This window comes from Oenanthe melanoleuca, chromosome 20 (assembly GCF_029582105.1).
Source record: "Oenanthe melanoleuca isolate GR-GAL-2019-014 chromosome 20, OMel1.0, whole genome shotgun sequence".
Lineage (NCBI taxonomy): Eukaryota > Metazoa > Chordata > Aves > Passeriformes > Muscicapidae > Oenanthe > Oenanthe melanoleuca.
The window spans coordinates 11,294,725-11,321,525 of NC_079353.1; the positions used below are offsets into that span (position 1 = coordinate 11,294,725).

At 43.6% G+C, this 26,801-nt stretch overlaps 1 protein-coding gene across 3 annotated transcripts in view; it reads right to left on the reverse strand.

The window, feature by feature from the left end:
• Nucleotides 1–26,801, reverse strand: part of PTPRT (protein tyrosine phosphatase receptor type T) — a 439,066-nt gene that overhangs the window by 86,920 nt on the left and 325,345 nt on the right. For all 3 annotated transcript variants that reach the window (XM_056507593.1, XM_056507591.1, XM_056507592.1), the window contains exons 12-13: nucleotides 12,132–12,405; nucleotides 3,399–3,435 (exon numbers count right to left, since the gene is read on the reverse strand). In XM_056507593.1, coding sequence (XP_056363568.1) covers nucleotides 3,399–3,435; nucleotides 12,132–12,405 — 311 coding nt within the window. The remainder of the gene's footprint in view (nucleotides 1–3,398; nucleotides 3,436–12,131; nucleotides 12,406–26,801) is intronic.

A 26,801-nucleotide genomic window follows, 5' to 3' on the forward strand; every position in this document is an offset into this window, starting at 1 on the left:
TAACCAAGTTCACCTAACCAGGAGCAGCACACAGAGAAGCATGAAGAGAGACACCACAGGAGAGCTGGGAAGCAGCTCCAGGCTGCACTGGAAAGGGCTCATCTGGACAGCTAAAGAGGGAAGAAAGCTGGGAAAGCACCAAAACTCTATTTTATTTCTTTTTTGTGGATTAAACCACTTTTAAATGCTCTGCTTTCCTTTTCCTGGTGTAGGGGCAATGGACAGACACAGAAGCAAACTCCCTGGCAGGCAGCTGAAGGAGAGGCGGTGGAACAGCCCCGTGTGTCTCTCGAGTAATTAAAGAGACTCAGCTTCTGAGCAGGTGCCTTGCAGCAACACCCAGGATGTGTTACAATCCCCCAGCAACACATGCCTAACACATTTCACTGCCTAATTACTCCCACGCTCACGTTTAGTGCCCTTGTTAATCCAGTGCTTCAGGAGAATTCTTGCCTTGCTCAAACATGCCTCCATCCTAATCTTCCTGTCACTGCTGTAAATCAGAACTCATTCCACTGGTGCTGATGGAGCTGCTGCAGTGACAAATGTCTAGGAATGGGAAAATTTGGCCTCTATTCCAAATTGAACATTTAGTCTGGCATCAGTAGTATGTATTTATTTTTTTGCATCAGAATTTTTCTCCTCTAGTACCAACTCAAAGCAGAGCTTTTAATGCTGAGATTAATCCTGACTCCAAAAATATTTTTTTTTCCTTAATTCCTACCAAAGACACCACAGTGGCATCCTCACTGGCAGCTCTGTTGATTTTGTTCAAGGCAGACTTCAGGTTTGCTCATTCTATCCTCAGAAAAACACCAATGCAAATAAAGGGGAATACAGAGCAATGCCATTAAGGATAATCAATAAAATGAGCAGACAGAAGGCAGCACAGACACAGGAGGTCATCTGCAACATTCCAGCTATCAGCCTTTGCTGAGGCCATGGTGTAATTACAGTTTTGTGAGTGTTTCTGTGCATTGTCCCACTGCAGAGAGGGGGCAGGTACAACACCCCTCTCCAGGGGCTGGTCCCTTTATCCATAAGGTGGGAAAACCTGAAATGGTGGGAAAGCTCACAGAACCACTTTGTTCAGCTGTGGCTCAGCTGCTGGCCCTGCCCAGGTCCTGTGACATTGCCACCACCCCTGCTCCTCTGGAGAGCTAAACCTGCCTCCCATCAGCAGAGCTGGGGAATTCCAGGCTCCTTGCTAAGGGCCAGGCACTGGGAATTGCAGCCCTGCTATCCAGAGAGAGGCCAAGAGGAAAAGAATTTCCACAGGAATAGGATATCTACCTACAAATCAAAAGTGATATGAATCAAAAGTGATATAAATCAAAAGTGAGATGAATTGAGACAGCGAGAATAAACACTAGAACTACCATCATTTCTTGTCCTTTTCCATTCAACTCAATAAAGAAAAACACCTAAATAATAAGATCACCAAAAAGCAGTGGCTCTAGACATCCTTAGGCTCTACTCATTTCTTTTCTATCTCTATTAAATTAAATCTAGCAAGAGATTATTTTTTAAAAAGAGATGACATTCAGAACCAACTGAAGGAGGGAGCTCATTGACTGGGTGGCTCTTCCTGGTGACCTAACAGGGTTAATGAAAATTATCTCAGTTAGCAGAAGTCAAATGAAGGTCAAACATCTAATGGGACACTTCACTGAGGTACCCAAACCAGAGAGTGCAAACAAAAGGTCATGCCAGAATGGGGTTTTTCAAGATGTGTAAGTTATTTTCTTTTGAATAGTCACAGAGCAAATCTTTCCTGCTAGCATGACAACAGTCTTCCACCAGCTCCAGAAAAATGAAAAACTGAAATGGAATGAACTACAGGTTTCCAAAAATTAATTAATCCAGTGTCCCTGATCTCATGAGGAGACTATGCCATTGGAAAGGCTTGTGGAAATTCATTCCACCTAGTCCTGCCCTTGCTCTTTCTACCACCAGAAAGCCAAAATCAGGTATTTGAAATGATCACATTACTACCAGCTGGGAAAATTGAGAGGAAGGAGACACATAGACTGAGACACATAAAAGGTTTGTAACCCAGAGAATGAATTAAATAAAGATTTTACAAGGAACTTTTAAACAGGAATAGAACAAGAGGGTCTGGGGAGCACCAGAGCCACAGATGAGAAGGAGAAATGGGAGAAATGGGCTCCTCCTCCTCAGCTTTCAGTGGTGACACAACTGCTTACAGCCCCACATGGCCAAGTCTGAGCAGGGAAAAACTCATCACAGTGGGAACTCCACCTGCCCCTGTGCCTGGCTGGCTCTGACAGCCTGGGGATGTCTCCACAGGGAGATGGAAAATGCCCTCCAATGGCTAATGGGGTTTCTTTGAGCCCTCCCAACCCCTCTGCAAGTAGAGATGCAGAAGGGATCAGCAGAAAGGACCTTGATGTCATTAACTTCTGCCACAAGTCAAAACAGATGGAAAAATGGGAAAAATGGGATGGTGCTTCAAAGGATTTCTGGGTTCCTGCCAATTTTGGTGAACTCTCAAGGCCTCCACAGGCAGCCATGGAGGTATTTCACATGACAGCACAGCAGGAACAGCACAAGCTGGCAGAGCTAAGTTTGGGAATGGGGAGTCATGTGCAGCACAGCCCATGGCAAAACCCCAGCGTGTCCCCACAGCTCTCTGCAGACTACAACACTTGTTGGGGAAATCTTTTTACAGCTACTCTGTGTTACAAATAAATTCGTGTCTGACATCTTTTCTGGAAAAGCAGCCCCTGGGGTGATTTAGAAATCTTTAGAAGAGTTGTTAAAAGCAGCTGTAAACTCTGAGAAGGAGCTCAGACATCGTCACCGTTGGTCCCTCAAGAGCTACACCTTGTGAACCAACCTGGGGCTGTTTGTCTTGGCTTTGCCCTGTGTGACCTGTCAGATTGGTCTGTTCTGAGCTCACCAGAGTGAAAATCAGGAATGCTCTCTCCTAGTTTGTTCAATTATACCATGAAAATGGCGTGATGTAAGAATTGTGCCCTGCTGTGTACAAGGTTAGGCTTACGTGAGATCTCCCCTTATCTACTTTGTACAGTTGTGGAGAGAACAAATTGAATAGGAAGTTAATGTCACTTTTTCAGTGATGTTCTGCCAACAGCAAGAACAGTCCTCAGGACAGAAAAGCTGTCAACAGAACGAGGGGAAGGAGGCACCACAGAGAATTATACCCTGCGTTTAAAAAAAATAACAGAGGCCGCAAATATAGTGGAGTGGTCCTGGAAATTGTTGTTCTGGCTTGTCAATCTTCCTTTTTTAAAAAAATAAAAGAGGAAATAAAGAGGCTGGTTCTTTGGCTAGGAACTGTAATCAAGTTGTGCCACCACTGCAGTTTTTACATTTCTGGTATTGTGTTTTGCAGGAAAGAGAGACCCACATACCTTTTGTTGCCAGCCGGACACAGTTGATTTTTGTTTCCTGAAAAATAAAAAAACACAAGAAAAATATATAGGAAAACATCACAGTGTGTAATTTGCCCATCTGCAATAAACATACATTCCTTTAAAAACCTACTAAAATACATGTATCTTTTCTTGCACTTCATCTTTGAAAATACCACCAACAGTTTTTGTTGCATAAAATACTCCACACCATTGGACTTGCCTGCAGTTGGTTCTCTTAAGTATTGAAAATTTTGGGAGTGACAGCACGTTTCTCCATGCTCCATGTGTGAGTGATGGGTCCCACATAAGTGCCTGATTAGCTAATAGAATTTCCCAGTTAAATGACCTGCTCTGTAATAGACTGACAAGCCTTGGGTCAAAAGTACACGCCACTGTACATCTCATTTTCATGCACCATTACTGCAAATTTTGCAAATTGGGTATTTATTTAAACACATGGCAAACAGGCACCGAAGAAGTCATTTGAATATTTCAGCTCTCTGATGGATGTGGAGCAGAGCAACATTCTGTGCTGCTGCCTCTGCCAAACGAGCTGTTCTAACAACCCTCACCACTGCAGCTCCTCATTGCAGAGCTGGGACAGGACCCAATGCTTTGTGTTCAATCCACCCTGGAGCCTGCAGAGCTGCAGAAATGGGATTTGGATCCAAATGTTGTATTTGGCTCACAAACAGCTCAAATCCAGCAGCTTTCTCAGGCCACCTCTGCTGCAAACACCACCTTTGTGGAGTCCCCAGCTCCTCAGTGCCCAGCCCTTCCTGGCAGGGTTGTGCTGTCCAGCCTGTGACTGCCATCCAAACAGAATGTGCTGCTTGGTTAGAGAGCTGCCTCTGTCAGCTCCAAGCTGCAGCAGGGTTTGCAGAGCACTTCATGCCTCTGCACGTCTCAGGTGTAATGAACACAGCATAAATTACTGTGCTAACAATGCTCCATTAATATGGATGCTGTCTGAGCTCTGGAAACAACAGCCCAGCAAAGAAAGCACTGCTGAGCACCTCCCTCCATCCTCAAACAACTGGACAAACCTTGTGGAAATCTGAATTTGCTCTGGGAGAAAACGGCTCCATCTATGCCAAATGCTCCTTGGCTGGAGCAGACACACACAGCCCCTCTGTGCCTTTCTCCTCACACCTTTGTTGCACATAGGAAGGGGATGATTGCAGGATCTGTGCTGGGAAACACTGGGAATCACAGGAGCAATTCCCTCTGATCCCTTCTTGTGACACAGTCTGGATATAAGCCACCCTGGGTGCAGTCTAAAAACAAGATGCTCAGGACAAACCCTCCCTTTGACCTTGCCTTCAAACTCTTTTAAGGAATTCCTGGATCATTGAGGACAAACCATATCTATTTCCCAGTCACATATGCTCCAGGGTGGGGCTGAAGCCCTGTTTATCCCAACAAACCAGAGACATCTCTTTAGTTACATCCCCCTGTCCCTCAAAAATCAGCTCCCCTGCACAAGCTGCACCAACACTGGCACTGCAAAGTCACCACAGCTGCACACAGAGCTCCCCACTCCCCTCTGCCTCGTGGGCAACAATTTGAATTGCCAGTTATTCTGGAAATCCAAAGTCTTTGTTGCTGTTTGTGATTTATGAAGCAGGGAAAAACACAGCTTTGATTTCAGAGCTGTCTCTGCACATAGTGCTGGGAACCAGAAGACAGAGAGATCCTGATGTAGTTTCTGATATACAGCAAGCTGACCTGGAAAATCAGCAATGAAGAGTAAAATAAAAAAATAATAGACAGGATTTTTGCAGTGTACAAGTAGGTGGACATTTGCTCACATTTTGTTGAGGAAAATTTTCTTGTGTATTTGTTGCTTTCTGCTGGCTTCAGAATGTAACAGAAAGCTGGAGAAATTAGTCAGTGCTGGAAAAAGAAGAGCTTAGAGTGATCTCATTTGAACATGTGTGTATTCCTGCATGGGACCCTCCACAGGGTGATTTGGGAGGACAGGATTTGTTCTGTTTGCATCTGCTGATGGCTGCATTGAGCACGAGCACAGCTCAGAACTGGCACTGCCAAAAGCAAGGGCTACAGGAACTTCAGACCTTCATTTCAAATTGCATCTTCTGGGCAGGGAAGCACAAAGGAACCTGCACAGGCTCCCAGCTCCCAGGGGTGCTAAAGTTTAAAGACTCGAATTTAATCCATATTCTGGATTAGGGTTGATTATTCTGTTGCTTTCCCCTGATCACCCCACTGCTCATCTCTTTGGTGTCTCATAAAAATGGGATCCTTTTCAATTTACTCTACTTTTCTTTGGTTGATACTGAGAATTGTAAGTTTGCATGAATCTTTTTAAGAAGAAACAGAGTAAATAAATATGTATCTCCCCCCCCAAAAAAAAAAAAAAAAAACCAAAACCAAAACAAAGAAACAAAAAAAATCCCAAAAACCAAAAAGAAAAAACCCCACACAACTTAATCATCCCCCCCAAAACCAGTAAACCCACTTTCCCACAATCATGTTTGTTGTCTGAAAAATATTGCTTTTGCTTCAAGGTGCTTTCCTGTACACAGTAAAGATCATAGAATGTGTTAATGTTAATGTTAATGTTAATGGGCACCTTCAAGTGCCATAGGCAGGGACAATGCTTTTATTTTATTTTTTTTCCTAAGCTACATTTCCCATTTTTCAATTTGTATACACTACTTCTTGTCCTACCAATGCAAGGTGCTTCTCTCCAGCCACCAGCAAAGCAGGAATAAACAATGTAGGCAATTATCAAGAATCCATCCACTGCTTAAAGCAATGGCAAAAAAAAAAAAAAAGAAAAAAGAAAAAAAAAAGAGAGATAATAGTAGATGTTTTAGAATAAAACCCCAATTAACTCCCCAAAATTCAGTCTCTGTTATTTCTGAATGTTCTTTCAAATGCTGTGATACTTAATTCCCATTTTATGGTATCACAAAAGTTTTACAAGGCCTTATATATCTACAACAATCTTAATGATAACCAGAGAGCCAACATATTCTGCATATCTGTTTCACAGGAATAACTTCAATTAAGATGCCAGTGTGCTTCACCTCTGCATCACTGCCAGATATTGTACAGCCAAAGAGTAATGGAGCAAGGTAGGCACATGAGATCCTGGAATAGGAAAACCCTCCATGACTGCATCCTGCAGCTCTTCATCCAGCCCTCACTTTCCAACATGCTCCATGCCCTGAAAGCTCCTGCAGAATAAACCCATCCACGTGTCTAACCCAACATATTGATGGAATTTGTTTTCTGGAACTAACTTACCTATGAATAAAAAAAGAGTTTGTGGTGTACCCTCTCTCAGGGCTGAACCCTGGCTCTATTTTTCAGTCCCCCCACCATGGACACATCTGAGCACTGTGTCCCAGGTGCTGCCAGCCTGTTCCTGAGGGGGGATCAGCACAAGCTGGGACCCTCTGGAGACACTCCTGTGCTCCCACAGCCTGGAAACTGCACCCCATGCATGAGCCTGCTTTAGCATCCCCCTCAATTTCAAAACATTCTTTTAATACAGCTTTATTCTTTCATTTCAGAAGCAAAGGAGCTGCTGCTATCTGCTAATTACTGAGGTTCCTAAATGCACGTTTCACTCATGTGAAATGGATGATAACAAGATGAATTCTGCCTCTGTCTCTTCAGTATTTGGATGGGAATAATTTTCTGCAGAGAAGGGCTACGAGGGCAGCAGGACATATGTTTGTGTGACAGCTGCATCTTCACAACCTAAAAAGCCACATGATCTTTTTTCCCCCTTTTCTTTGAAACTGACAGCTTGCTGTTTACAGACTATGAACAACAATGGAAGCAGCAAAGCTTTTTCATCCATCTGTTTTCACACCCACCATTTCCCCTTCCCTGTGCTATGATTAGGACTCTGCAGCAGTCACACAGAGCTTGCCTTGCCTGAAGAATCACCTGCCAGCACCAGCAGGACCCACTGTCCCCAGATGTGCCATTGGGCCAGCCCTACAACAGGCAGGGGTTTTTTGGCAGCTCAAACTGGGAACAGAAAATTTTATCTGGGACCAGTGAAGGAATCACCACTCTGCCCTTGGCCTCAGTTCCAGCTTTGCTTGCCCACATCCTAGAGCTGAGCATGGAACTCACTGCTTCACACAGGGTGGAAACCATGGGTTTGCTCAGCCTTAAGGAATTATTTTTTTGGTCCTCAACAAATTTTGCCCAACTTCAGGAGAGCTCTAAATTGTATGTTTATTTTCTATCCCATTGCAGCCAGTGGTTTGCAGTCTTAAAATATGTCTGTGCAGGGTCAATAGACTCTCCTATAATTTTTATTGCCAGCTTCAGGAAATTGCTATTTCCTTCCAGAGACTGAGCCAAACCTAATATTGCTATTCCAATTATCAGCTTTTTTTTAGTATCTGTGTCATTTGGAGAAGGGAGGTATAACAAATTGGTTAGGGCTTTTATTATTTACAGTAGGAAGTTATTTCAATGACCTGTAGTTGATGATTGGATACCCACTCCTCTCAGCCTCTCAAAAATGAGGTAGGCTGGAGGAGGATTTTATTTGCTATGCAGAAAACACTCAGGTCCACATCCTCTGGTCAACCAAATGTGGAAACAGGGATGTACAAAGAGTGAAGTGTTCCCACAGCTGCTTTATTTCTGCACCAGCACCTCCAAGATGAGATTAAGAAGGAGTGAATGTAAGTGGATAAACTGTACACCCCAAATCCCCCTGAACACAGACTCCCCAAAGCTGGTTAGCAGCTCACAGAAGTGGTGCAGGCAGCCCTGGTGCCATTTCTTCTTTCAGAGCACGGCTCGTGCTGAACTCAAACACCTTCCTGTTTTTTCATGGCCATCCCCACAGGGATGAATGGCATCTCTGCTGGCAGCTCTATCCATACCTCCAAAATGTCCCAGAAGAATAATGCTGTGTGCTGTGAGCAGACCTGTCAGCATCAAGAAATCCAGCCTCAAGTCCCCTGATAATAATGAGCTGCCCGATTGTGCATGTAGTACAAGTCATTAGAGAGGAAAAAAATCGATAGGAATTTCAGTAGAGTCTATCATTCCCTCAAAAAAATAATATTCTCATTGATTCCTGCAGTGCTACTTTTCACAATTCTGGGTAGAAGACATCAGTCACCTGTTGGACCACCAGGCTGGCAGAGCAGCTGGCAGCATCCCCCCATCCCTCCCAGCTGTGTTACACAGGCTCCTGCTCATCTCCCATTTAAAGGAAAAATGGCCAGGAGTTATTGATTGCAGCTGTGCTGTTACAGATTTCATTTTAACTCAATCAGGTAAAAGGCAGCTCCAGAAAGGATTTTTTTAAGGAGCTCTGGTTACTGAGCTGCTCAAAAATTCAGGCAGGTTTCCCACAGCAGCCATGAATTCTCCCCATTGGAGCATGGTGCTGGATCAGCAACCAGAGACTTGCAGTGAGCCAGATAAAGACCTGGGGACAATCAAACCTGCAGCATCTCAGTTTGATTATTGAGCCAGTGGAAGGATAAGGAGTAACACAGGGTTGTCAACCTGGCCTCACCTTTCAGAGGGAAAAGTACTGGCAGGGCTGGAGCTTTAAAGGGGCTGAGCTCAGGGAGGGTTTTCAGACAAGCCAATCTTCATGCTCTGTCAGGCAGCCATCTGCAGCAGGTGGCACCAGGACAAGCAGCAAACAGCAGATCCCTACCTGGATGGCTGTGACAGTGTCTGGAGATGCTGCCAGGGCAGAGCCAAGCCAAATGTCCCCTCTGCTTCTGTGCCACCTCTTGTGCTGACTCCTTCTATCAACTAAACAATAACTGATGGTGCTTCTCACTGCCACAGCCACAAACCTGGAGTTTCTGTGTCCCCTTCCTCTTTCTCCCCTCTCTCACTTGAAACTCTGCCACATCTCAGCTCAGCACCTGGCTGTCAGCAGTGCCTAGGAGGGAAATTCACACAATTTGGAAGTGTTCTGTGTGACAAAGCTGAAAACCACTCAGTCTCAGAGTGCTGTGCTCAGTCTCCTGTCTGGAGGCAGCACCTCAGTGACCAAACTGCACCCAAGTGCCCTGGAGATGGATCCAGCCAGCAAAGCTTCTTCATTCAGACTCTGAGACGAGCACAGGGGAAGGCAGAAGAGCTGTGATCTGCTTCTGCAGCAATTTGCCACACTTGTTTTGCATCCAGCTGTTAATTATGTTCCTTTCAGTGTAACAATCAGAGCTAATGGCTGCAGAGCAGACGGGAACTCCAAATGAGCACAACCCTCCACGTACAGAGGAGCTCAAACAATGCAGAATTCCTACAACACTACTAACCTCCTCCTAATCAAGCTTTTTGACCAAATCCAGACTCTTTCTTCAAATTAAGCTGTACCCAGAGCCCTCTGTTTCCAAAGGAAGATGTTCTGGTTCACTGCATGAAGGCTTCTCATTGCAGCTTCCAGGTGGGGAAAGAAATTTCATTGTTCCACAACCATCAGTGATTAATGAAATTATAGGATATCCTAATGAAAAAATGGGTGGCAATGTTCTGTTAATTTTTTTCATGTGTAAGGGAACATAAGGCTCTACTTTTGTGCTAAATTGGTATTTTGGAGATGTGCCTTATCATAAATCATGGAATGGTTTGGGTTGGAAATGACCTTAAAGACCATCCAGTTCCAATGCCCTGCCATGGGCAGGGACACCTTCCACTATCCCAGGCTGCTCCAAATCCCATCCAGCCTGGCCCTGGACACTTCCAGGGATGGAAATGCCATAATTGTTTGTAGGATTTTCCAAGACCAGTCAAAGCTGCTCAGGTTACAGAAATGTGAAAACCCAGAACTCTCAAATGCAAATGATACCTGAAAATAATTCTGGGAATGGAACAAAAACCTACTATTTAGAGCTGCAAAAGAGTGAATGCAAATTGACCCTAATGCTTGAAATGTAGGGTTTAATGATTTTACCAAGAAAAAGAAGATATTAGAACAGGAGCTACTCCTCTGAGGACCCATATTCCACTCTTGGGTATTTCCTCTATACTTTTACCCACAGCACTACACTTTGAGGATATATAAAGCATATCCTGTAGAAATAGAAATTATTACCACAGGAGGAAATTGGTTTCTCAAATAGGAATTTACTGTGTCTTGCTGGACACTTCTCATCCTGTCGTGAACTGGGCATTGTTGCATTAAGACTATTTGATTAACTCATGCTTAAAAAACCCTTTACAATCTAGTTCCTGTTAGGACAGCCCAAGCATCCTTTTAACACCTGGAATGTAGGGTGAGATGCAGGAAAAGCAGGAACACCAGTGATGCCTGAATCCAGAACACCAAGGGAAGCCTACATTTCCATCCACAAAACCCATTTATGGAATATTATATTGTACTTAAGCAAATAAAGTTTCTTCTTCCCTGGGGATCCATTCACTAGCAATTAACTATCACACATGGGGGAACTAACTAGAAACAGATATTCACATATTCACAATTTCTTTTATAAAGGAACATCCAAAACTGAATTAATTGAGCAGTGCTGGAAGGAAAGTGGATTGGCTAGAAAGGAAATCAGGGTGAAAACCAGCAAGGTGTTGAAGAGATTTTGTACTTGTCAGCCACACAGCTGAAGCTCTGCAGGACAATGGTGATAAATGAAGGGTGTAAAGCACTAAGGTGTGTTGTGAACACTCACTGGCACTGCCAGCCTGTGAAACCATCCCAGTGCTCTGCAATGTGCAGCTGCACTTCAGGTATAAAAGCCACTAAAGCCTGCACTGTTCACCTTTGACTGATTTTTGCAATTTTGCTCTCTCAGGGGTGGTATCATAGAGAATTTATCCATGTTAAAATTAAATTCCTGAAAGCACTGGCAAACATGCTAATAATAGCAGACTCTGCTACCCAGATCTGTGCTGCCTTGTTAATGCTCTAAACCTGTTCAGGAGGCCAGAGTGGCAAATTGTTTTCTGTTATGTGTTAATGGAAAAGAGCTGGGGAGCAAAGGGGAGGAAGGTGATGCACTGAGGCTGGACCTGGCCTGAAACAGGAGAGGTAAAAGGTCACAAATTATCCTCAGCTGGAAGAGGGAAGAGAGGCCTCCTGTTTTCCTGGTGGGATGGGTGTGTTGTGGCATTGTGTGTGTCTTTTGAGTCATTTGAGAATGGCACAGGCTGCATTTCCTGTGCAGTCTGCATTTTAAACCAAATATCACAGAGTAAAGAATATAAAAATATAACACTGCAGAGGGGTAGGACAGACATGCAGACAGTCCCCACTGCAGTACCTGACCTCCTCAAGCTGAAACTCCCATCCACAAGTGCTGCATTATATGGCAAGTGCAAGCTCCAAGGTAATCCAGATTGATTACATCTCCTCTAAAATCACAAGCACTGTGAACTATCAAGATACTGCAATTATGGCTTTTAAAAGCACAATAGCCCCTACTCTGACATTCATGCTTATGAAAAGATTAAAAAAAAAAAAAAAAAAAAAGTATCTAAGTTCTAAGGAGCTCATTTAGTAAATCACATGGCAACATGTGCCTTTACAGAATCAGGGTCCTCAGCAGATTTCTCATTGGGTCTGAGCATCAGAGAGAGATCTGAGTGAAGGACAAGTAATGGCATGCTTGATTTTCATCAGATTTCTGTAAGAGGGTAATAAGAAGAAGTAAAACCAGCATCCAATCGAGAAGGAAAGAGAATGATGAGGAGGACAGAGAGAGGCAGTCACACCTACAGATGCAGCTCAGTTTTCCCTGCACTTACTCCATTGGCCTTGCTAAGAGCCTGGAAGTATATGCTGTAGCTTTTCAGGGGGGAAAGAGGAGCATTCCAGTAGCCATTGTAGGTCTTGTTGTCGCCCACAGTGAAGGGCTGTGTGACAGGAAGGTTGATGGGCTTCAGCTCAGCTGCAAAGTAGTGAGGGGAGTCCAGGCTGGAGGCATTCTTGTAGCTCACTGGCACTGAGAAGCACTCGGTGATGTCTGCAGCTCTCCGGGCTTTCTGCAGCTTCTCCTCCTTGACAACGAGCTGGTAAACGCTGGGAGGGAGAGAGAAAGGTGAGGTTAGAGACCCCAGAGCCTTGAACTCAGGAATGTTTCCAGCAATAAAAGGGCAAGAGTAGAGCAGAGTCAGAAACACCCAGCTGAGGTGTCCCTGCAAACACAGCTCCTGGCACACCAGTGGCAGGGGCAGTGGCCACTGAAAGTCACCGTGGGACCAGGATGGGCTTTGCTGGTTTAATTGAGTAAATCAGGATAAACGTTGGTGAAAGAGCAGACTTCAATCATGTCATTTTTAGGAAAAGGAGTAACTACTGAAATATCCAGTCTAGAATGAATTTTTAATGTGCTGAATGTTGGCAAGCAGATGTTTTCTCCTTCAGCCACTAAAGTAAAACATGAATTGTTGGCTTGGTGGCTGCAGTGGAGGAGAGCACGAGCAGGTGGCAATGGTCTCAGGTGCCTTTGGAAACAGTTTCAGGGTCCAAAAAGCTGTTTAGGCCAAAAACAATCTTGAACATCACCTTTTTGTGCCCTGATGTCCACATAAGGACCTGGAAGGTCCTGGCACAGGGTGCCCAGAGCAGCTGTGGCTGCCCCTGGACCCCTGGAAATGTCCAAGGCCAAGGTTTGGAGCAGCCTGGGGCAGTGGAAGGTGTCCCTGGGTTGAAATTAGATGGGCTTTGAGATTCCTTCCAAGCCAGACCATCCTGGCATTCTATGACCTCTTTCTGGGACATCCTGCAATGCAGAATTCTCTAATTCCCAATGGCAAGTCTCCTCTCCCATCCCTCACAGACTCTTTATGTACTGAGCAGGTGGCTTTACAGCTCTCTCAATCCACTTTTGTTTCAAGAAACAACAACAACTCCTCATATTCTCTCTGACTCTATGAAATGGTAATCCTTTTGGATTCCTGCTAAGCTTTTGGCCATTATGATATATAATAGCAATCTTGTTATTTCTAGCTTCCTATTCCAGGCTCAGAGCTTGCAAGGCATTCAAATGCACTCTGCTTTTTTTTTTCTTTCCTGGAGTTTGGTGCTGCCATAGCCCAGGCAGGTTTTACTGTCTGTTTAACACCACTCACACACTTGACAAAGAGAGATAGAGCTGCAGTCATTTCACTTCTGTCAGGATATTCAGATGTGCTGCCCTCAGCTGTCTGTGCCAGGCTGGGCCTTTGTTCACCAAGACAGGGGAGATGGATTAAGAGATTGGGAGCAGCCCCAAGTGGATCTCTGTCCTGGCTTTCACAGGCTCATTGCTGCACCAAGATTGCTCTGGGAAACTTCTGGCACAGCAATAGCTCATCAATGCTCCTGTGAGGAGTGGAGTTCTGGCTCCTCCAGCACACAGCAGTGAAACAAGACACAGCTCCTGCTTCTGAATTCCCAGCTCCTGCTTCTGAATTCCCAGCTCCTGCTTCTGAATTCCCAGCTCCTGCTTCTGAATTCCCAGCTCCTGTTTCTGAATTCCCAGCTCCTGCTTCTGAATTCCCAGCTCCTGATTTTGAATTCCCAGCTCCTTGTTCTGAATTCCCAGATCCTGTTTCTGAATTCCCAGCTCCTGCTTTTGAATTCCCAGCTCCTGTTTCTGAATTCCCAGCTCCTATTTCTGAATTCCCAGCTCCTGCTTCTGAATTCCCAGCTCCTGCTTTTGAATTCCCAGCTCCTGTTTTTGAATTCCCAGCTCGTTTTTGAATTCCCAGCTCCTGCTTTTGAATTCCCAGCTCCTGTTTTTGAATTCCCAGCTCCTGTTTCTGAATTCCCAGCTCCTTGTTCTGAATTCCCAGCTCCTGCTTTTGAATTCCCAGCTCCTGCTTCTGAATTCCCAGCTCCTGATTTTGAATTCCCAGCTCCTGTTTTTGAATTCCCAGCTCCTCTTTCTGAATTCCCAGCTCCTATTTTTGAATTCCCAGCTCCTGTTTTTGAATTCCCAGCTCCTGTTTCTGAATTCCCAGCTCCTGTTTTTGAATTCCCAGCTCCTGTTTCTGAATTCCCAGCTCCTGTTTTTGAATTCCCAGCTCCTGTTTCTGAATTCCCAGCTCCTGCTTCTGAATTCCCAGCTCCTGATTTTGAATTCCCAGCTCCTGCTTCTGAATTCCCAGCTCCTGTTTTTGAATTCCCAGCTCGTTTTTGAATTCCCAGCTCCTGTTTCTGAATTCCCAGCTCCTGTTTCTGAATTCCCAGCTCCTGTTTCTGAATTCCCAGCTCCTGCTTTTGAATTCCCAGCTCCTGTTTCTGAATTCCCAGCTCCTGTTTTTGAATTCCCAGCTCCTGGGGCCCATGGGGATCTGGCTCATGCTCTGCTGACAGCAGGGCAGGCAGGGAAGCACTTGGAAACCATTTGGCTCCCACTGCTAGACACAATCCCAGCTAATCTGTACAAGCACGAGCAATTTATGAATTACTCAATACTAAAGCTGTCCTCACACTGGTGTTTGCTAATGTAGCAGGAGCACCAGCTGCATGGACTGCAGCCTTTAATGATGTCCCATCAGCATTTTGGAAAGCTGTCCTCCACCTCCAGTTCATCAGAGCCTTAAATAAAATATTTTAGACCTTCTCTGATATTTATTTTACAATTTTAAAAAGACAAAACCAGGTTTCCAAGCAACACTTTGTCACTGAGGATGCAGTGGGAGCTGCAAGCCTGTTCAATACAAACCCTGTCCTCAGCTCAGCAATAGCAACTCCTACTGGCTTGGTTTGGCCACTGTTTAATGGGAGTGTACATTCTTATTCTGACCCTTCCCTCTGGCAATAATAATCTACACTGCTGGGAAAGTTTGTCATTTTGTTTGTCAGCCATGTGCAAAATTGTAGCTGACACTTTCACAGACATTTGCCAGATGATTTCTAACCTAAAAACATTTGGTTTCTGTTTCATCCAATCCTAAACACTTGCATTTTCTGGCCATAGAAAATGTTTCCTTTAGGCATATACACAAATATATATATTTATATAGATATACATTAATCTGCTTTCAGCCCACACAGAGGCCAAGAACTCCCTCCTCCTCTCTCCCCAGACCTAAGGGTGACACTCATTCCCTGGGTTATCCCACTTGCAAGCCATGAACTCATGCACTGCCTGTCTTTGGAGGAACATGAACTGCCAGGCAACTCTTTCCCAAATCATTAGAACACCACAGACACTTTTTATCATGAGCAAGAATTTTGATGCATACAGAACCCAGTCACAGATACCCTTTTGCCTCTATTCTTTCACATTTTCCCTTTCCCACTTAGCTGTTGACATACTTCTTCCCTTCACAGGGATAACTCGCTCTTGTAGTGGCATGAAATTTTGCTTTTAATCTTTATTATTTTGAAATGAACCAAGGTTCCTCTGGAAGCACAAGGATGTGTTCATTGACATTTAGCTGGGGTGCAGCAATTGCCCTATTTGTGTTCAAGTTAAAATCCTGCTCATCTCCTGCTCAAGTGCTGCCTCCTTTTCCATAGAACAGGTATCTGAGCTAGCTCTGCTGTCATTGCCCCTCTGGTGACATTAGGCTGGGGGACTGGCTGCTTCCATGGCATTTTCCTCTCTGGTGCCCCAGCTCACACTGACACTGACTCAGCTTTGCTTTGGCTGCTTGGCTGGGGTGCAGCATCCTCCAGCCTTGCCCCTCCCTGAGCCTGGTCAAGAGGCCACTCTCCAAGGAAGTGCTCAAGCAGCTGAGAGCACATCTGAGTTCAAAGCTTCCTTTGGGCCACAGACTGATCCAGACTCTTTTTTTTTTTTTTTCCCCTATAATTGTTTCTTGTGTGTCTGTTTATTTGTTTTGTTTGTTTGTTTGCTTGGTTTGTTTAGTTTGTTTGTTTTGGTTCTTGTTTTGTTTTCCTTCTTTGGTTTGGTTAGGGTTTTGGTTTTTTTTGAGTTATGCTCCTCTCCTCCTGTCTTGTTTGTACCTAGGAGCAGAATTTCCCTGCCTGCCTTTAGGGCGTTTTCAGAGATCAACTTCTCTGCATTAACCAGTGAAGTGCTGCAAAGCACAGCAAGTGCTCCCACACCTGCACTGAGGTGTTCTTGTAACTTGGAGGAAAACCCCACCAATCCTCCACCCAATGGAACTGCTGTGGGAATTCTGAGTAGCAAATGTCTTATTACCCACCCCAAAGTTTAGCAAACCATCTGCATTACTACAACATTTCTCCAAAGAGTAAAACTAATCCAGCTTTGCTCAGAAGATGGGAACTTGGTGGGATACACCACAATCCCCAAGGTCATGGCTGGGCACCAACTCAGGATAAACTTGGTGAGCAGGATCTGCCCTTCAGCTGCACTCATCCTCCAGGTCAGGGCTCAGCAGGGCCCACCCTGTGCAATTTGCTATCCCTGAAAATTCTGTAACACCAGTGCCACTACAGACAAGGGAAAGGAGGAGTGGTTTTCCAAAAAGTGGTACTGGAGGGAAGGATAAACAAAGCAAGTGGGCAATGAAAATAAGGAGGAGATATCCAAACTGTTCTAATAGCTCTTATTCCATCCACCAGGTAGGCAGTAACAGGGATCTCCTGGGGCTCTGCCCATCTCAGCCTTCAAAGCTGCTGCTCCCAGGCAGGACCAGCTAACATGGCTTTCCTGGCAGGAATCCATGCCTGGGCTGCAAGCACCCAGCTGGGTATGAGAGTCGGTGTCATACACAGAAATAATATTCAAAGAGAACAAAAACAGAGTATCCCAACTCCTACACGAGATAACAACTTCAGTGCCAGTGAAATGAAAGATGAGACAGGCACAACAACTCCTGCATTCCAGTTTTTAATGTCAGGATGCATTTGGAGACACTGCAATCAAACACACGTGGATGTGCTGCAGGGCAGTAGTTAGCAGGGGTTTTGTGCTCCCAGTGCCACCCCAGCCTGCTTCAGTGCAGACAAATAATGCTGCTGTCCCCTAAAAACACCAGGGACTGCTTTCCAAACATCCACGGGCTCTGCTCTCCAGAGACTCTCGAGGATTCTCAAATCTGGGCCACAAAACAAATGCCTGACCTCCTAGAAGGCTGGGGAGCTGAGTGCCCTGTGTGCAGCTGCACACTCTGATTAGAAAAGGAGGCCAAAACTGGGCTCCTTTATAAATTTCAAAGGTCTTAGACAGATAAATCCACATCAATTTAATAGAAGCTTTTTAAAGTTTTTGACAGCTCGGCTGTAAATCACTGATAAAAGCACCCACCATAATGGGCCACAGCACAAGAGTTGTCTGCAGAGGAATGAAAGGTGCCCTTATCACCATCTACAAGGTAATTTTTTAAATGATGAGTTCCCTATTCAGCGTGAAGAAAATCAACATTCCCAGTCACAGCCCATTTCTGTGATGGAGATCTCTCTGTTTGCCTCAGGCTTCTCCTTTCCCTGATCTTGATTTTTGTTTTCTTGAGGATGGACTGAGGCAACACCAGTCCACTAATTAAGACCAGTCTCAAATTTTGAGTGTAGGATGCACAGGAATGTGGGGAGGAAAAGCTGAGTCAGAGCTCTCCATGAAGCATCCAACATCTGGCCCATGCACTTTGGTATCCTGACACACCAAGGTGAAACCTTCACTGTACTCTTGATAATGAGGGGGTAGGAAAAGGAACAGCATTTCTTTGTAACCTCACAGTGATCCACTCACCTGAATTATTAAATCTTACAAGAAACAATGTTCAGCAGCTGAGTACTCCCTCTGGACCAATCTCGTGATTAAACTTTCCTTCACATCATATAAAGATTTAATATATTTTCATTTAACACATAAATTTATTATCAGCCATATATTATTTCCAATATTATTTTCTCCCAGGGAGCAAAAATAAGTGGCAATTAGTACAGCTTGTAGTGCTTTTTTTTTTAGCAGACAACTGTGAGCAGGTTTTGTTGTTCATCCTACAGAGAACAGGAACTTCCCACTTCTAGCTCAAATTAACACATGACTTTCAAAATAACTCTATGATGGGCTACAGGAAATAAGAGAGTAGTGGTTTCCTTCTTACTGGCTATTTTAATTCAATGAATGAAGCACAAAAAGGAGCAAATGAAGGAAGGATGGAAAAGATTTGTACCTCCCCATGTGGGATGTAGCAGCTGACGTGGAGCTGGATGTTGAATTTCCACTCCTGCACATATTCTATGAAGGAACAGATCCAGCTATTCCAAAAAGGCCACCCAAACCCATGAAAATAAACCCCAAATGCTGTCTGACCAATGCACAGAGGTAAAGAAAAGGCACTGGCAGCACATGAACAGGGACAAAGTAATATAAAATAAGTAGGGGGACCAACAACCACTGGCATGGGAGAGAGGGTTTGATGTGCTGTCTGATACCCACATTTAGAATTCAGATTATCCACTGGATGTGCAGATGCTTGTTTTATGGCCAAGCTGCCTTCAGTGATGCACACTGAGACAGAAGAGCAGCATCAACATCTTTATTTCTCCCTCTTAAAAATATCAATATCAAAGCCAGAATTCTGCCAGAGACAGTAAGAAATAAAAGAATGGGGATTTTGAAGAAAGGTACTCCAAATATCAGTACTCTGTATAGTTTACCCTAAAAAACTGTGACATTAAACTGTAAATAGATCTTCTCACAATGTGCTTCCAGCCCCACCATGAATCTGCATATGGGGGATTTTGTTAAAAATTCAACCCAAACCAAAAGCTAAAAAAGCTTTATATAACAAACATTCCCCTGAAGTTTACAAGAACTCAAGCTGCCATAAAGGCTGATGCTGAGACTGCTCAGAGCACCCACTGCAGCACTGCTTTCCTTGGGCTCCAGGGGTGCATTTCCTGCAATCAAACACTCAGGCAGCCAAGAGTCAACTTCCCAGAGAACTTCCAAATTCATAAAGCTTTCTGGGTGCCAATACATCCCTGAGAACTGAGTTACTGCCTTCACATATTCTCAAATGTCACCCTCAGTACCTCCAATAGCATTTTTAATCAGAAGCTCTGAAACTAATCAACAGACCATAATGAACTTCATCTCACAGCCACCTAGGACACACCGACAGGAGCCAGAGCTCTGCTCTGCAATTTTCTGTCTGTTGAAGAACTGATTCAAACACATTAAAATCAATTAAAGATCACTTCTGTTTCCATTTTTACAGCTCCGTGCAGAATACAATGTGCTGAAGTGAAGGTTTGCTTTCAATAAACATTTTCATGCACAAAATAGGCAAAAAAAAATAAAATAAATTGTTCTACAGTGTCATCTTCTGGAATGTGCTTGGCTGTTGCAAAGATTCAAAAAGTAGCCCATTATGAATATTGGGCTGCACTGTCATCAATCAGCTTGCTTGCATCTGCAAAGCATTCACAAAAAATAGAGCTGATAATAGTGATGCTACTTGAGGAAATAGTCTCTCATATTGCAAAGTTATTCACACCAGAGCCTTCATTTTGGAGTTATTTTTGCGTGTTCTTTTAACAGTCATTTAAATTAAACAACTCTTCTACGTTCACTGAAGTTGAAGAATACAAAAAAAAAAAGTTAAAATTCAGCCAAATTTGTAAAAAATGGCATAGGAAGAAAAGATGGTAATTACTGCCATTGCAATGAAAAAAACCTGCTGAGATAGAGCCAATAATAATGAAATCCATTTAATAATCAAGAAGGCTGGGAAGAATCTCTTCACATTTCTTCCACTCTCATATTCAGCTCAGTGCTCCAGATTTACTACCAGGGCATGTCAGACCCTGAAATTCATGAAACAAAAGGTAGTGATTTCACACTTGGATAAAACCATTTGGAGTCAGCCTTTTCACACAGGCATTCTTTTATGGCTAAAATTTCAAGCTTTGTTAAATTTCTCCAGTGATTGAAGAAGTGAGGATGTTTAATGAGTGCATGGCTCCTGTAGAGGGGAGAGAGATGGGCAGGAGCTGTGCTGAGCTGCCTGTGGGACAGGCAGTGCCATCTATTTCAGGAACTGTGCACTGTGCCAAGCCTGAGGAAAACAGCAAACCCAAACAAAATGTTTGTAATTGCAGAAAAGCATCCTGCCAGTGTCACTCTAACTAACAATGTCTTTGGCCAGGATGCTTTGTCTGAAATTCCTTTGCAGTCTCACACACACTCCCACTGACTGAAAAAATGGAAACTCTGTTGGAAGGTGGGGGGGGCAGGTTGTTTGGGGTTTTTGGTGGGTTTTTAGTATAAAAAGTGACATTGTAATATCAAATATCCCATGGCCTTCCTGGGTTGCATAGGTTTTGTCCTGACACAACTCTTTACTCCACTGTTGCAGATATATAAACAGAGGCATGGGGAAGGTGACTCTGCCTGATATCACAACATCACTTGTGTGTAAACAAATCCACACTTTCCTGTCCAGTATTCCCTCATCCACCCACCAGCCAATATGTCCTGTATGATGGAGTCTGGAGTATCCAGTCTGAACACATGCTACCCCCACCAAATGTGTCAAATCAAGAAAAAAAAAGGAGAAAAATGTGACTTCTGGGCATCACTGGAGATGTGACCTGCAGTGATAAAGTGATGGGGAAAGAGGAGTTTGGCTCTGTATTAAAATTGCACCACACAAAAGATGCAGCAGAACCAGTAACAACATTGTTCCATTAATGATGGTTGAAATAATGGGGCTCTGAGCAGCCTGGGATAGGGAAAGGTGTCCCTGCCCATGGCAGGGGCTGGAACCAGGTGGGCTTTAAGGTTTTTTCAACCCAAATCATTCTGTGCTTCTATGATTCTGTATGAGCACACCTGTGTGCACCTGTGTGTGTACCCACACATAAATACATCTACTAAAATCAGTGTTTCCTCATAAGGTTCCACCCAACATGACTCTTCTCTGACTGAAGAGGCTATGACAGCTATGGAAAGGCATCCCAAAATCCAGATATTCCCATATAGCTCTAAGGCCATCACCACAGCACCTGTGCACAGCAAACAGCAATGTGGGGACAGCACAAAACCTGAGGAGCTGTCCTGTACACAACTGTATTCACTGAGCAGAAAGAAGGATTTGTGTACTTAAAGGGCCATTTTCCCCAGCTGTATCATTTGGCCTGATAAAAGATGCAATCTATGCTCACAAAATGACCATTCCCAGCCCACCAGAACGTTGCTCCTGCATCTCTTTACTTGTACATGTGTCATATTACTTGTGCTTGCTAAAATTCTCTATTTAATCTTCCAGGAATTAAAAAAAAAAAAAAAAAAAAAAAAAAAAAAAAAAAAAAAGAACTGGAGGGCATTTCAAAACTCCATTATCTCAACCATCTCCATAAGCCTGACCTGGCTTGCAACCCAGACTAGGGGTAACAGCTGCTGCTCCCCAGTGGAAGTGGCCCAGTCCCTCTCTCCAGTTCAGTGCTATTTTCTTCTGGCAGATTGAAGATAATGAGTGCAGACAGCAACAGTTTCCTCTGCAACAGGAGCTGATGTGAGTGGCTTTGGAGGTGTCTCTTCCCTCCTGAGCCACCTGCCATCTGTTTAATCTAAAAAAACCAAAGCCAAACACAAACTCTGTTCTGTTAATGTTGCTTTGTATTAAACAGGCATCGCTGACTGAGGTCCTGCCATCCTCAGCAAGTGCTGGTTTAAGACCAGGAGGAGGTTTCAAGGACAAGAAGAGCCCAAGTGGTTCTTGAACAACCTGCAGGGCAAGGAGGGACCATGGAAAACTCTTACTGGGACTGTCCAGCCCCTTCTGCCATGCCCCTCATAAAGGCAGCAGCTTGGACAAGAGGATGGGGGTATTTGCATCTATTCTCAGTCAGAATTAATTTGGGATTTTCCAATGGCTCCCATCAAAGTAGGTTCATTTGGATGCAGAAATAATCTAGCTGGGAATTCAAGCTTCCTCTGCCTTTTCCACAGCTACCAGACTATGCAGGGAAAACCCACACAGAAAAATCTGCTGTCTTTCTTAAGAGAGAACACTAGAAAACACTAGAAAAATACTTTTATTGGTGCCACGTCTGTTTGAATATTTTTTTAATTAAAAGGCTAAGAAAAACACTAGGAAAAAAGAGGGAACTTGCTCTGTTTGCAACTTTCTGATAAAGTTCATTCCCCAACAAGGCCCCTGCAGTCAGGTAACTGCTCACAGCTGACATTGTGGTCAATGTGCAATGATGATGAGCTCTCCTGGGGAAGCCTAACACAGATTTTCAGCACCTGCAGCTGCAGGAGTATCCACCAGCTCCTTTCCACCTTTTCTGGACATGTTTTGATTTTCAGAAAGTGCAAAATTGTCATGCTTCTGATACCAGGGAGAGAACTAAAATGGTGTTTTCACTACATCTGCCCCAGAATGAAGGGAAATCCAGGACAGAAGGAGGATAAGAACTTCTCTGCAGCAATTCATCCACAAACACCTCCCACCCCCACCACAGTGGGAATGGGATGGATTTAAATGTTAGGAGATTGTGTCTGGCAATCCTGTAGTCCACCAACTCCCTTCAAAACTAAGAGTATGTTTTACAAAAGAGCAAACATTACGAATAGGCTGTGTCCTTTGGCAGAAAAAAGCCCTCAACCTGCATCAACATCAGCTCCTGCAGTTCCTCAGGGATCAGCCAAGGTGGGCCATGAGGGAAATTTGCATTTCCTCCCCTTTTACTGACTTTCCCACTAGAAATACTCCACATTCTGCCTCTCTCCTTGCCTTCCCCTCTTGCACCATGACTGCTTTGAATGACACCAGTCCTATTTCCCCTTTCTTCTGCACTGCAAGCAAATCCTTCACTGTTCCCAGCTCTGCCTTTTGCTTTGGAAAACCACTGTGCAAGGAAAGCTGAGATTATGGGCAGGCAGAAGAGCATCATGGCTGCAGAGGTTTATTCCTAAAAACTGTCTGGCTGCATTTGTGATAATCCCTTCATTCCATCTGCATCCCACGCACTGGTGCAGCAACCCCATTTTCTAGCTCCAAGAAATTATGAATTCATTATGGAGGAAATTAACACCTCAAAGCAAACTATAATTAGGAATTCTTCAATTCAGTTTATGCTTTTTCAATTAGGCCCTCTATAATTTTAATCACGGGAGCATTAACATGTTTCCGGAATTTATATACCTGTAGTATAATTAAATCCTGAAATGCCTTATTCTGCAACAGCAAAGCAGAGCTGGCTCATCTTCCCTTTTATTGTGATTCTGTGTTGTTATAGACACATTGAGGGGCACCTGCCTGTGTGAGCATCTCTCTGTGCAGCAGAGAAGGAAGGGCCACTTGTGCTCTGAGCTCAGCCCCTCACTGCTGGCTGGGGAAAGCCTGGGCACTGCCCCTGAGGGCTGGACAACTGCCAGGGACTTGTGCTCAGGCTCATCCTGTTGCATTTTAAGTGCCTTAAGGAGCTGCTTCAATTAGGTAAATGATGCTTGATGATCCTCCAAAAGAGCCAAGGTCCTTCCTGTGGCTTCCCACCCCTGAGCAGCTCAGCTCATTCCATCCAAGAGCTCTCACAGGCTTGGCACTGCACCTCCTGCAGGTCAGAGTTTCTGATTTTTACAGTTTTTTGTGTTGTTTTTACCTTTTCATTCTGTGACATCAAGGAAGGGGCACAGTGGCTCTGAGAGCTGTGGAGCAGAGAAATGTCTTGGGAACAGAAGCCCTCAAACTGGAACCATGGGTGTTTTCTCCTGTTCCCCAATCTAACAGGGGGACAGGCTGATGTGAGGAGTTGTCCATCAATTTGTGAATATCAGCTAAAAGCTCAGAATTCATTAACCTGTTGGTTGCTGGTATTGAATCTGGCAGTTTACAGAGACAGCATAAAAGATTTATGCAAAAAACCTCCTTCCCCCACTCACTATCTTCAGGTCTTCACAAAACTAAAAAGTGTTAGCAAAAGCCTCTCTGTAGCAATAATAAAATGCTGCTTGACAACAAAGAATTGGCTCCACATGTAATTTGATTGTTACAATAGACACAAATATTCTGGCTTTCCTCTCCCATTTCTGTCCCCTGCCAAAGTTCCCTGTGGAATGGTCAGACACAGCAGGTCACCCAGGCTGTGAAAATGGCCATGGTTTGCATGGCTGATAAATGCTAAAAGGCAGATTTGTCCTCTTCAGGGGACTGGATTTTAATTGCATGATCTGCTGATCCAGTAGGAAAATGCATTTCCCATTTTCCAAGATGCCCTTTAGCCTCACTTTTTGGGACTAACACCTGACTCTTCAGAGAACCAAAAAAAACCTTTAAGCCCCTATTCAACTAATTCTACCATGTTATACAAAAGACTAAATATTCCTTCCTGATACTTCTGGTTGTACCTTACACACCTGCATCTCTGTTTTGCTTTTCTCCTGATAATAAGCAAAGCATCTCCAATATTTATAATAATTTCAAGTACATGATGCCTTTCACCCAAATTCTCAATTTCCTTCTCACACATTCACACACAGTTGAAGAAAATGTAGATCTGGTTTATCTCTAAGAAGAAACTTCTTCATGTACCTCCAAACTCTCAGCTAAATTGAAGGCAGAGTGCCAGGCAGGAGAAACTCAGTTTGAATGATTTCACAACAATATCCCTGAAGTATATTATAGGAGATGTCAATTAATACAAATAATTTGGCTTATAATATCAGAAGCCTAGATTGATAATCACATTTCTCATTAAATACTACAAAACTAGAAGATCTAAAGTGATGACTGCTTGCCCTGTATTGAATCAACCAACTCATGTGATGCAGACATTTAAACAGGAGCTCAGAAAAAGCAGATCAGGAATTTTCTTTTCCAAGTACTAAGAATGTGCCTATCAAGAGAATCTAACTTTCTGAATTACCAAGGGCATGATAATTTCACCCTCAGCACCCTTTTGATTGTTTTGCTGCTCCTTCACTCCAGTCTTTATTTTCATATACAAGGTATCTACATGGGAGTTTTAAGAACTAGGAATTGCCACCCTTTTCTGGCATTAATGAATCAATTATCAGCATGATAAATGCCTGAGGCAGGCTCATGTGATGCCACCAAGAGGCTGCAAAGCAGAGATCTGAGCAGCACTGCTCCCTCTATACTAATGGAGATCTACAAAGCAAAGTCACCAGCAGCAAAGCAAAACAAAAGCACCAGCAAATATTGTGAATTTATAGTTTCTCCATCACAAAATCAAGGTCACTGGGCTTGCAAACCACTCCTTTGTAAGGCTGGGAAGAACTACTGTGCAGTAAAGGCAAAATCTGAATGAGGGATCCAGGAAAGGCGGGCTCAGGATGAGCAGATAATGCCCAAAATCACAGAAAATAAAGAATTATGTGGAGATTAAATGTCTAGCCTATGGCTGCAAGTTTTCTCCATTTTTAGCTTGTTGAAGATAGGCAGAAAAGCTTTTGCTGCTTTCAGCTCTCTAACATAAGATGGAAGCAATACCATGGCCCTTCCTTCCAGGAAAGTTTTACTCATTATTGCATGTAGGAATATTTAAGTGCACAGATACATCCTACTGGATTTTTTCCTGGGAGAATAGCTTGAGTATAAAACCAGAAAAAAAAAAAAAAAATTGTTCTTAGGTGTTCTGTAAATAACACTACAGCTGTTTTCTCTTAATTTTTTAGCATCATGTAGAGTGAAATTTCCCTTTATTTCATGCTTGATAGATCAAGAATCAAATAATAACACTCAAGTGTAACACAGGGCTTGGTCCATATAAATTAATTTCTTCTCCTGCTGGCTGTTGATATAAAAATATTTATTTCACCTTTGCTCAGATATTTTAATTATTTAAAGTATTTTCTCTTATTTACATATTTCCTTTAAGATGTACATTAACAAACTGACCCATCTGTACCTGTGTGCCAGCGCACAAAAGAATATCACAAATTATTTACTGACACACCTATGAGAACTGAAGGAAGAGAGACCAAATCCATATTGCTCCAACAAAAAAGTTTTCTGTTTTCTGAACCCCACCTCAAAATAATTGCAGGCTCTTCTCAAATGTCCTTCTGCAGTGTCCTACAGCTCCACCATGCAGAGCAGGGTATTGACCAGGCAATCACACCTAAGGGGAGCATTTATCTAAACTCTGAGATCCTCAGAACTAACACATGCTCTGGAAATTTGATTTTCTCCATAACAGCAGTATAGGTAGATTGACAGAACCAACTGTGTGTTAATAAACCAGATGGACCCTTAAATATCCAACACACAAAAACCAGCCTGTGGACATGTCCTGCAGATAAAACCCCTCAGAGTGTTATTTCCAAGCTGGGAGTGGGATATAAATTCTCAAATAGAGGTCTAAAGATGTCATATGTGAATAATCTATGAAGGACTGACTCAGCCCTCCTGACAATAACAGATTCAAAGGCAGAAATATCCTCAAAATCACATTGGAGGTTTTCAGGAAAGAGTTGAGGAGTAAAGATTGAGAACACTTGCATTCTTCCTTCCTCTTGTGAATGTATTATAGATGAATGTCAGCCTCCAGCAAATCAATCACAGCACCATTCA